This window comes from Neoarius graeffei, chromosome 15 (genome assembly GCF_027579695.1).
Source record: "Neoarius graeffei isolate fNeoGra1 chromosome 15, fNeoGra1.pri, whole genome shotgun sequence".
In the NCBI taxonomy this organism is placed as follows: domain Eukaryota; kingdom Metazoa; phylum Chordata; class Actinopteri; order Siluriformes; family Ariidae; genus Neoarius; species Neoarius graeffei.
In genome coordinates, this window is record NC_083583.1 from 18,195,841 (window position 1) to 18,208,453 (window position 12,613).

A 12,613-nucleotide genomic window follows, 5' to 3' on the forward strand; every position below is an offset into this window, starting at 1 on the left:
ATTCCTCACATGCACTGCTTGCTTCAGGTCCTCCCACAACATTTCGATTGGATTAAGGTCAGGACTTTGACTTGACCATTCCAAAACATTAACTTTATTCTTCTTTAACCATTCTTTGGTAGAATGACTTGTGTGCTTAGGGTCATTGTCCTGCTGCATGACCCACCTTCTCTTGAGATTCAGTTCATGAACAGATGTCCTGACATTTTCCTTTAGAATTCACTGGTATAATTCAGAATTCATTGTTCCATCAATGATGGCAAGCTGTCCTGGCCCAGATGCAGCAAAACAGCTCCAAACCATGATACTACCTCCACCATATTTCACAGATGAGATAAGGTTCTTATGCTGGAATGCAGTGTTTTTTTCTTTCTCCATACATAACGCTTCTCATTTAAACCAAAAAGTTCTATCTTGATCTCATCTGTCCAGAAAACATTTTTCTAATAGCCTTCTAGCTTGTCCACATGATCTTTAACAAACTGCAGACAAGCAGCAATGTTCTTTTTGGAGAGCAATGGCTTTCTCTTTGCAACCCTGCCATGCACACCATTGTTGTTCACTGTTCTCCTGATGGTGGACTCATGAATATTAACATTAGCCAATGTGAGGGAAACCTTCAGTTGCTTAGAAGTTACCTTGGGGTCCTTTGTGACCTCGCCGACTATTATGGCCCTTTTCCACTACCCTTTTTCAGCTCACTTCCGCTCGCTTCAGCTCACTTCAGCCCGACATGGCTCGCGTTTCGACTACCTCAGAACAGCATGACTCAGCTCGCTTCAGCCCTGCTCAGCCCCCAAAACTCGCACGGTTTTGGAGTGGGGCTGAAGCAAGCCAAACCGAGCCAAGTGGGGCTAGGGGCGTGAGGAGACACTCCCCTGTGCACTGATTGGTGAGGAGGAGTGTCCTCACATGCCCACACACGCCCCGCGAGCAAGCTGGGATCTGTAAACACCATAAACCTGGAAGAAGAAGAATTACGAATTACGAGAATTTCTGAAGCCTTATGCACCTCGCCTCATCTATACGCTCTTGCCAGTATCTGTTGGCGTTGTCGGTGACAACAAGCCACAGCACCAAGACCAGCAACACTCCATGTTTATTGTTTACTATCCGGGTCGTGAGACTACCGCTTAAAAGGTCACTGATGTCACTGTTTGCGCCGCCTAATGACATCACGTGATGTCCACCCACTTTCGCTAACTCCACCCAATGTGTCCACCCACTTCCAGCCAGCACGGTTCAGCGCAGTTGTAGTCGAAATGCAACTCCAACAGCCCCGCTCAGCTCAACTCAGCCCAACTCGGCACGGTACGGCTCAGCCCAACTCAGCCGCGTTGGTAGTGGAAAAGCGGCATTATACACCTTGCTTTTGGAGTGATCTTTGTTGATTGACCACTCCTGGGGAGGGTAACAATGATCTTGAATTTCCTCTATTTGTACACAATCTGTCTGACTGTGGATTGGTGGAATCCAAACTCTTTAGAGATGGTTTTGTAAACTTTTCCAGTGTGATGAGCATCAACAACACTTTTTCTGAGGTCCTCAGAAATCTCCTTTGTTAGTACCATGATACATTTCCACAAACATGTTTTGTGAAGATCAGACTTTGATAGATCCCTGTTCTTTAAATAAAACAGGGTGCCCACTCACACCTGATTGTAATCCTACTGATTGAAAACACTTGACTGTAATTTCACCTTCAAATTAAATGCTAATCCTAGAGGTTCACATCCTTTTGCCACTCACAGATATGTAATATCGGATCATTTTCCTCGATAAATAAATGACCGAGTATAATTTTGTCTCATTTGTTTAACTGGGTTCTCTTGATCTACTTTTAGGACTTGTGTGAAAATCTGATGATGTTTTTGGTCATATTTATGCAGAAATATAGAAAATTCTAGAGTTCACAAACTTTCAAGCACCATTGTACTTGTGAAAAATACATAAGTAAGATTCAAAGATTCTTTGTTGTCAATTCACTATATATCCAGGACATATAGGAGAATCGAAATGCTGTTTCTCTCTCACCTTACTTGTAAAAAACAGATAAAGATTAAAAAAAATTATATTAAGAACAAACAATATATATCATATTTATAAATATAGATAATATATATAAAAATACACTAAAATCAAACAATGTACAAAATAGCAGTAGTGCAAATACAGTACAATATCTGTAATGGAGAAGGTGCTAGAAGAGTGTGTGTGTGTGTGTGTGTGTGTGTGTGTGTGTGTGTGTGTGTGTGTGTGTGTGAGACTAAAATAAATAAATAATAAATGTGTGGTATCTAGTCCCAAAATATACTGTAAGCAGCAGATCCTTTCAGTTCTTTAAGTTGCGATGTGGGGTCTCCATGTACTTGTTTGTACAGCACATCCCACAGATGCTTGAATGGCTTGAGATCTGGGCTATTTGGAAGCCAAGTGAACACTTTGAACTTTTGTCATGTTCCTCAAACCATTCCTGAACAAAGTTTGCAGTGTGGCAGGGCACATTATCTTGCTGAAAGAGACCACTGCCACAGAGAATCCTGTTGCCATGATGGGCTGTACTTAGTCTCCAACAGTGTTTAGGTGAGTGGTATTTGTCAAAATGACATCCAAATGAATGTCAGGACCCCAGATTTCCCAGCAGAACATTGCCCCAAGCATCACACTGCCTCCTCCTGCTTGCCTTCCCATTGTGCATTCTGGTGCCATCTCTTCCCCACATCAGCAATGCACACACACACATGGTCGTCCATGTGATGTAAAAGAAAATGTAATTCATCAGACCAGACCACCTTCTTCCATTGCTCCATGGTCCAATTCTGATGCTCATGCCCATTGTTGGCACTTTTGGCGGTGGACAGGGGTCAGCATGGGCACTCTGACTGGTCAAGCAAGCTGCAAAGCATTATACATTCTGACACCTTTCTATCATTAACTTTTTCAGCAAGTTGTGCTACAGTAGCTCTTTTGTGGAATCGGACCAGATGGTCTAGCCTTCACTCCCCACACGCATGAATGAGCCTTGGGCACATACCCTGTCTCATACAGGCACATACAGGTTATCCCTCCTTGGACAACATTTGATAGGTACTAACCACTGCATACCAGGAACACCCCAGAAGACCTGCCATTTTAGAGATGTTCAGACCCAGTCATCTAGCCATCACAATTTGACCCTTGTCAAAGTCGCTCAGATCCTCATGCATTGCCCATTTTTTTCTGCTTCCATCACATCAGCTTCAGGAACTGCTATCTAATATATCCCATGGCTTCACAAGTGCCTTTGTAATGAGCTAATTAATGTGATTCACATATTCTCTCAGTGGTTTTGTTATAGCTGATTGGTGTGTGTGTGTATATATACAGTTTATATACTAGTGCATCTCAGAAAATTAGAATACCATGAAAAAGTTCCTTTTTTTCATAATTTAATTCAAAAAGGTAAACTTTCATATATTCTATATTCGTTACATGTAAAGTGAAATATTTAAAGCCTTTTTTGTTTTAACTTTGATGATTATGGCTTATAGCTCATGAAAATCAGAAATCCAGTATCTCAAATTATTAGAATATTCCCTAAGATCAATCAAAAAAAGGATTTACAATACAGAAATGTCCAACTTCTGAAAAGTATATTCATTTATACACTCAATACTTGGTTGGAGCTCCTTTACCATGAATTACTGTATCAATGCAGTGTGGCATGGAGGTGATCAGTCTGTGGCACTGCTAAGGTGTTATTGAAGCCCAGGTTGCTTTGATAGTGGTCTTCAGCGTATCTGTATTTTTGGGTCGGGTGTTTCTCATCTTCCTCTTGACAATACCCCATAGATTCTCTATGGGGTTCAGGTCAGACAAGTTGGCTGGCCAATCAAACACAGTAATATCATGGTCAGCAAACCATTTGGTAGTAGTTTTGGCACTGTGGGTAGGTGCTAAGTCCTGCTGGAAAAGGAAATCAGCATCTCCAAAAAGCTTGTCAGCAGATGGAAGCATGACGTGCTCTAAAATCTCCTGGTAGATGGCTGTGTTGACTTTGGACTTGATAAAATACAGTGGACCAACACCAGCAGATGACATGGCACCCCAAATCATCACAGACTGTGGAAACTTCACACTGGGCTTCAAACACCTTGGATTCTGTGCCTCTCCACTCTTCCTCCAGACTCTAGAACTGTGATTTCCAAATTAAATGCAAAATGTACTTTCATCTGAAAAGAGGACTTTGGACCACTGAGCAACAGTCCATTTCTTTCTCTCCTGAGCCCAGATAAGACACTTCTGACATTGTCTCTGGCTCAGGAGTAGCTTGATATTAGGAATGTGAAAGTTGTATCCCCTTTCTTAAAGATGTATGTTCGTGATGGGTCTTGATACACTGACACCAGCCTCCGTCCACTCCTTGTGAAGCTCTCCCAAGTTCTTGAATCAACTTTTCTTGACAATCCTCTCAAGACTGCAGCCATCCCTGTTGCTTGTGCACCTTTTCCAGCCACCTTTTTCAGCAATGACCTTTTGTGGCTTACCCTCCTTTTGGAGGGCATCAGTGATCATCTTCTGGACAACAGTCAAGTCAGCAGTCTTCCCCATGATTGTGGTTGTGTGTACTGAACTAGACCGAGAGATACACTGTGTTCATACTGTTTTACTCAAAATGAAATATTCTAATATTTTGAGATGGGTTTTTTTTTATGTTTTTGTACTGTATGCCATACTGATTAAAATTAAAATAGAAAAATGCTTGAAACATTTTAGTTTATGTGTAATGAGTCTATAATATATAACATTTTCACTTTCTTAAATAACTGATGGAAAATATTGAACTTTTTCACAATATTCTAATTTTTTGAGATGCACTAGTATATTAATGACATATAAATTGAAATTGATATATACAGAATGTCTTCAATGCACCTTAACACACTGGAGGAATGAACATCGTGCTTCCAAATGTAATCCCTCAATCAGTGTGTTAATGATGGTGGTAGAGAGTGCTAAGATGTAGATCCAAAATTTCCCATAGGTGGTAAATTTGGTGGAGATTTGGTATTTAGGAGTTTTATAATTTTCATCCTCATGAAACCTTTTAAAGAGGTGATCAGTCAGAAGGGCTTTAGTGATTTGCAGTGATTTCATCCATCTGAAGGGACAAGTGACTCCACCCATCCACCCACCTCAACACACACAACAGCATAACAAAGCAAACTGTTTTTTCTTTAATTAGTGACCTGTATGTATGCAAAAAGTTAGTAGCACAAATGCACAAACATATATATTCTGTTTTTACAGGAGTCCAAAGAGTTATTCAGTTCAACAGGATGTCCATGTGTCTTTGAGTGTAGCCATTTTCCTCCTCAACACCAGCTTCCTGTTCACTGAATGGGGAGCCACTTGGTCTCAAGAAGGTGCATGTGTCTTCATAGCAGTGATACTACAATACAGCCTCCTGTCCTGTTTCTCCTGGATGGCCATTGAAGCTATACATTTGTATTTGCTTCTAATCAAAGTGTTCAACACCTACATCAAGTACTACATAGTCAAGCTGTCGCTGTTTGGATGGGGTGAGGAATCAGGCCATGTGGTACACACGGCAATATAAGCACAATAAGGAATGACTATTTAATTAAAATACAATACAGTACAATTACACTTAAAGACCATTTTATTAGGAACACCTATTCACTTGCTCATTCATGCAATTATCCAGTGAGCCTATCATGTGGCAGCAGTGCAGTGCAGCCTCACTGAATCTGAACAGTAGAAATTACAAAACCTTCAGCTCAGTTTTGGTTACCTGTAGACACAGATTCCTGTTCTTGGCTGACAAGACAGAAACCAGATGTGGACTTCTGCTCTTATAACCTATCCACTTCAATGTTCAACGTGTTATGCATTCTCAAACAGTTTTTTGTTCAACACATCTTATACCAGTCTGGACATTCTCCTCTAACTCTCATCAGCAAAGCAATGCCAAAAAAACTGCCACTCAGTGGATGCTCTTTTTTTTTTTAATCGCACCATACTGTGTAAACGTTAGACACTGTTATGTGGGAAAATCCCAGGAGATCAACAGATTCAGAAATACTCAAACTGGCCCAACAACCAAATCACAGCCAGCATCACTGAAATCACAATTTTCCCCATTCTGATGTTTGATATAAACTAATGTTTAACTTGAACCTCTTGACCTGTATCCACATGAGTTTATGCATCGTACTGCTGCCAAATGATTGACTGATTGGATAATTGCCTTGATGTTCAGGTCTATTGGTGTTCCTATTAATGTGGTCAGTGAGTGTAGAGCACACATGAAGTTCTGGATTTCTTCTTTCCAGGAGTGCCTGCTGTCCTTGTTGGAGGAAGTCTGTGTGTGTTTGGTAGTAAGCCGTTTTATGGAACCACACAAATAAAATTATCAGACAGAAATGAAACAATGAAAATGTAAGTAAATGCCTTAAAAACTTGCAGTTTGAAACATAAAACTGATTTTTTTTTAAACCCTCAAAACACTGAATGATTGAATGACCAGTTAACAGCTCTACACGGCTATATTACGATAAACTTGTAATAAATATTTACCTTTGGTGTCCAACCCTAAATAACATGTTCAATTTGTACTACACAGCTGCTGGATTACTGACCCTCGCTTTCTGTATGGCATGAACATCACCTACTTCTGCTTAATGTTCCTGTTCAACACATGCGTTCTGGTGGCAGTGACACGTCAGATCTTTAAGCTGCAGCGCTTGAATGTCAGAGACAGGAAATTTCCATCTTGTAAGGACATTTGCACTGTCGTGGGCCTGACCTTCCTGCTGGGAATGACATGGGGTTTGGTTTTCTTCACCTCAGGATACACAAACTACCCCGTTCTTTACCTCTTCTGTATCTTCAACTCCCTGCAAGGTACTTGACTATCAGTATACTTAACTATCAGTTGAACTAAAGAGTGCTCTAAACATGTTCTTTTACTGATTTCTATTTCTAATATTAATGCAAAACTATATCAAAAAATGTTAATTATGTTCTAATTGCATAATATTTGCTGATGCTCAACACAAACCACTGGCTGTGCATTAATCTGCATGATGTACACATCTGCACAGGTGTATTTAACTCTGTGCATCTTGGCAGTATGTCCTCACTACTTTTTTTTTAATCATAGTGTTTTTAAAAATATATATTTATAAAAGCTCAGGGCTCTAAAAAACAAGTCCAGTTTCATGGGATTAGTTTCTCAATGTGTAATAAAATATCTGCACATCTCCTCAATGATAAATCTCTCACCTATAGACAGCTATGAATGAGCTGGGAACCTAAATGTTTGTGTCACACATACTGAAATGATCCCATGATTTAATCTCTTTTATTTACTTCCTATTTCCTTGTCATGGGCTCTCAGTGAAACAGTGAAACAGTAGTTTAAATTCAGCAAAACTGGGAATTCAAGATCCATACAGTTAGTGTGTTGGATTTTTTTTATACTTATTAGATAATAAAATACACCAAGAACACAGATCAGATTTTAAAAAAATAATAATAAAATACATTAGATGCAACCAGAAGTGATTGTGTTATTTCATGCTTTACAGATAACTTTAAGCCAACCATATATATATATATATATATATATATATATATATATATATATATATATATATACAGTGCTCGACGTAAATGAGTACACCCCCTTTGAAAAGTAACATTTTAAACAATATCTCAATGAACACAAACAATTTCCAAAATGTTGAAAAGACAAAGTTTAATATAACATCTGTTTAACTTATGACAGGAAAAAGTAAGGTTAATAATATAACTTAGATTACACATTTTTCAGTTTTACTCAGATTAGGGTGGTGCAAAAATGAGTACACCCCACAACAAAAACTACTACATCTAGTACTTTGTATGGCCTTCATGATTTTTAATGGCAGCACCAAGTCTTCTAGGCATGGGATGAACAAGTTGGCAACATTTTGCAACATCAATCTTTTTCCATTCTTCAACAATGACCTCTTTTAGTGACTGGATGCTGGATGGAGAGTGATGCTCAACTTGTCTCTTCAGAATTCCCCAAAGGTGTTCGATTGGGTTCAGATCAGGAGACATACTCGGCCACTGAATCACTTTCACCCTGTTCTTCTTCAGAAATCTAACAGTGGCCTTAGATGTGTGTTTAGTCATGTTGGAAAAGTGCACGGCGACCAAGGGCATGGAGTGATGGTAGCATCTTCTCTTTCAGTATTGAGGTATTTCACTCACGTGACCAAGTCATGTGACACTGCCATTTTGGACGGCACGGCTCGAATCAGTTTGAATGCGAGGAAGGCGACAAACGAAAAACATAAAAGAAAAAGGAGCGAGATGCAGAAAACACCTTCACTATCCAGCGACGTAGGGCATTTACAGGGCGAGCAGAGGGAGAGGTATTTGCAAAAATTGAGGTTAGCAGGCTTGGAGAACGACGTTTACCTGCTTCCACCAGGATTGTTCACTGACAGCTAAGGTTTGTTCACATTTTCATTTACTTTCGGTCCTCAGGATAAACAAAATGTTATTAAATGTCATTGAAATAACTTAGTCTGTTGAGACATGGCCCGTTATAAGTTTTTCCTTTACTGTATTTACTAGTTTACTGAGCGCGCTCCGGGGTGGGCTGGCTGGCTGGCTGGCGCTCCGGAGCCGGCTGGATGGCTAGCTAGCTAGCGCTCCGGAGCCGGCTGGATGGCTAGCTAGCTAGCGCTCCGGAGCCGGCTGGATGGCTAGCTAGCTAGCGCTCCGGAGCCGGCTGGATGGCTAGCTAGCTAGCGCTCCGGAGCCGGCTGGATGGCTAGCTAGCTAGCGCTCCGGGGCCGGCTGGATGGCTAGCTAGCTAGCGCTCCGGGGCCGGCTGGATGGCTAGCGCTCCGGAGCCGGCTGGATGGCTGGCTAGCTAGCTAGCGCTCCGGAGCCGGCTGGATGGCTGGCTAGCTAGCTAGCGCTCCGGAGCCGGCTGGCTGGCTGGCTAGCTAGCTAGCGCTCCGGGGCCGGCTGGATGGCTAACGCTCCGGAGCCGGCTGGCTGGCTGGCTAGCTAGCTAGCGCTCCGGGGCCGGCTGGCTGGCTGGCTAGCGCTCCGGGGCCGGCTGGATGGCTGGCTAGCGCTCCGGAGCCGGCTGGCTGGCTAGCTAGCTAGCGCTCCGGGGCCGGCTGGATGGCTAACGCTCCGGAGCCGGCTGGCTGGCTGGCTGGCTAGCGCTCCGGGGCCGGCTGGCTGGCTGGCTAGCGCTCCGGGGCCGGCTGGCTGGCTGGCTAGCGCTCCGGGGCCGGCTGGATGGCTGGCTAGCGCTCCGGAGCCGGCTGGCTGGCTAGCTAGCTAGCGCTCCGGGGCCGGCTGGATGGCTAACGTTCCGGAGCCGGCTGGCTGGCTAGCTAGCTAGCGCTCCGGGGCCGGCTGGCTGGCTGGCTAGCTAGCTAGCTAGCGCTCCGGGGCCGGCTGGCTGGCTGGCTAGCGCTCCGGAGCCGGCTGGATGGCTGGCTAGCGCTCCGGAGCCGGCTAGCTAGCTAGCGCTCCGGGGCCGGCTGGCTCAGTAAACTAGTAAATCCAGTAAAGGAAAAACTTGAGACTGAAAGGTTTTAACAGTCATCCAAATGACTGAACGTAAACATTGCTACAGTAACATACCAGCTACTGTTGTTGACATTAGCTAGCTTGCCGTCCAAAATGGTGGACACCGGGGCGTCACGTGACCCTGTGACGTCAGGTGAAATACCTCAATAGAGCAATACGTCTGTGAATTCATGATGCCATCAATGAAATGCAGCTCCCCGACACCAGCAGCACTCATGCAGCCCCACATAAGGACACTGCCACCACCATGTTTCACTGTAGGCACCATGCATTTTTCTTTGTATTCCTCACCTTTGCGACACCATACAGTTTTGAAGCCATCAGTTCCAAAAACATTTATCTTGGTCTCATCACTCCAGAGTATAGAGTCCCAGTAGTCTTCATCTTTGTCAGCATGGGCCCTGGCAAACTCTAGGCGGGCTTTTTTGTGCCTGGGCTTTAGGAGAGGCTTCTTTCATGGACAGCATCCATGCATGCCATTCCTCTGCAGTGTACGCCGTATTGTGTCACGGGAAATAGTCACCCCAGTTTGGCTTTCTACTTCTTTAGATAACTGCAGTGAACTTGCATGCCGATTTTCTTCAACCCTTCTCATCAGAAGACGCTCCTGTCGAGGTGTTAACTTCCGTGGATGACCTGGACGTCTCTGTGAGATGGCTGCAGCTCCATCTCTCTTAAATTTTTGTACCACTTTTGCTACAGTATTCTGACTGATAAGTAAAGCTTTGCTGATCTTCTTGTAGCCTTCACCTTTGTGGTGGAAATAAATTATTTTCTTTGGGGAATTCTGAAGAGACAAGTTGAGCATCACTCTCCATCCAGCATCCAGTCACTAAAAGAGGTCACTGCTGAAGAATGGAAAAAGATTGATGCTGCAAAATGTCAGCAACTTGTTCATTCCATGCTGAGAAGACTTGGTGCTGTCATTAAACATCATGGAGGCCATACAAAGTACTAGATGCAGTAGTTTTTCTTGTGGGGTGTACTCATTTTTGCACCACCTTAATTTGAGTAAAACTGATAAATGTGTAACCTAAGTTTATATTATTAACCTTAGTTTCACATTATAAGTTAAACAGATGTTATATTAAACTTTGTCTTTTCAACATTTTGGAAATTGTTTGTGTTCATTGAGATATTGTTTAAAATGTTACTTTTCAAAGGGGGTGTACTCATTTACGCCGAGCACTGTATATATATATATATATATATATATATATATATATATATATATATATATATATATATATATATATATATTCTTGTAATGCTTCGGCAATATCTCCCTTGAGATGCAAAAACTCAGGCCATGTGACAAACAGCTTACTACTGCACTTAGTAGATTGTCAGTACACCACAGGTGTTATTATTAATTAGGTATTTTATTTAGTGTGCATCACACAGCCCTGAATTCTCTGGGCTCCAAAGTGGCACAACAAAAAATCTTTCAGCCTATCATCTGGAGAGTTCAAATCCTGACAATGCCACAGTCATCTCTGGCCAGAAGTCTCCAAGAGGGAAAAACTGGCCATGCTCTCGGAGAGGGTGGCTTCATATGCCTCAGGTGATAGCCTTCTCCCTCTGTGGATGGTATGCATTATGTGATAGGGGAGACCTATCTGGAGGGTGACCAAGACTAAATGAGAGGGAACATCCAAAGAAAAAAGTAACTGAAAGTACACTAGACAGGAGCCAGTAAAACTGATATGTGAAATTTTCAGAAACCATCTAGTAGGTGCATGATGTTAACTTTTATCTTCTTGATGTCCAGGATTGCTTCTCTTCCTGTGGTTCTACGGTACACTAAAGAAGAACAGGCAAACCATGGCGCAAACCATGGCACAAACCTCAAGGTTGTCATTGCAACAGTGAATACCTATGAAAGGAGTTTTACTCACTGATCAGATATTATATGTCATTTACTGGTGATGTGGTTATATACATAATATACTAATAGATATCAATACAATAAGTGCAACAAGTTATACAAGCGATTCAAAACCCAGTTTATCATCTGACTCTGTTACCCAAGTTTAATAATTAGTTGCACAGTTCCCTTTTTTCTGTTGTGTACCACTGAGATCCTTATTATTGATATTACATAAATAAATGACACTCATTGTTTTGGAGAAACTATAGTGTGTAAAGCATGTATAATGAGCCAGTACATGTTAGACTAAGTAATTATTACAAACCCCATTTCCAGAAAAGATGGGATATTTTCCAAAATGCAATTAATACAAACATCTGTGACTTGTTAACTCATGTGAACCTTTATTTAATTGAAAAAAGTACACAAAAGATTTTCAATAGATTTACTAACCAACTTAATTGTATTTTGTAAATATAAATGAAGTTAAAATGTGATGCCTGCAACACACTCAAAAAAAGTTGGGTTTTAAATATTTCAAAATTATAAAACCTTCTGTTTATTTCCAATTTTAAATGGAAAAAAAAAAATCCCTGACTTTCAATGTGGTCTCAGACTTTTGGACTCCACTGTGCTCTCATGTTATAAATGTCCCTACAAGAATACAAATATCTGAAAGTTTATACTATGTACTATACAGCATATATTAATGTCTCACATGTCTCAACAATCATTCTCATCTGTATCTTTTTATACCTTGTTAGCGCCACTGTACAAGTTCTAGTTTTTCAGTGTCTCATTGCTAAGCTTTTGTTGTAGTTGTTGTTTGTGCCACAGTATCACTTACAGTCTGTATGTTTTTTGCCTTATATCCACAGTTCATGTTTACGGTTCTTGTTTTCACGTTTTTTGTTGTTTGATTGAACTTTACTTAATAAATTGTCTGCACTTGCATCCTCCTTCACCTCCAATTTATGACAGAAAGCTTAACCTAACATGAATGCAGCGGATTTTTTCAGCATCTACCGTAAGAAGCACTTGTGGTGGAAAAGAGTATCTTCTGGAGACAGGTGAAAAGTTAAACTCACAGACTCTGTTTATGCTTGGTTTTAAAATGCGATCAAATCACAAGTG

The 12,613-nt window shown here is 41.5% G+C and overlaps 1 protein-coding gene across 1 annotated transcript in view; it reads left to right on the plus strand.

Moving 5' to 3' along the window:
• Positions 1-12,613, plus strand: part of LOC132898977 (uncharacterized) — a 146,264-nt gene that overhangs the window by 108,189 nt on the left and 25,462 nt on the right. Inside the window, exon 38 of the mRNA XM_060940639.1 lies at positions 6,626-6,906. Coding sequence (XP_060796622.1) covers positions 6,626-6,906 — 281 coding nt within the window. The remainder of the gene's footprint in view (positions 1-6,625; positions 6,907-12,613) is intronic.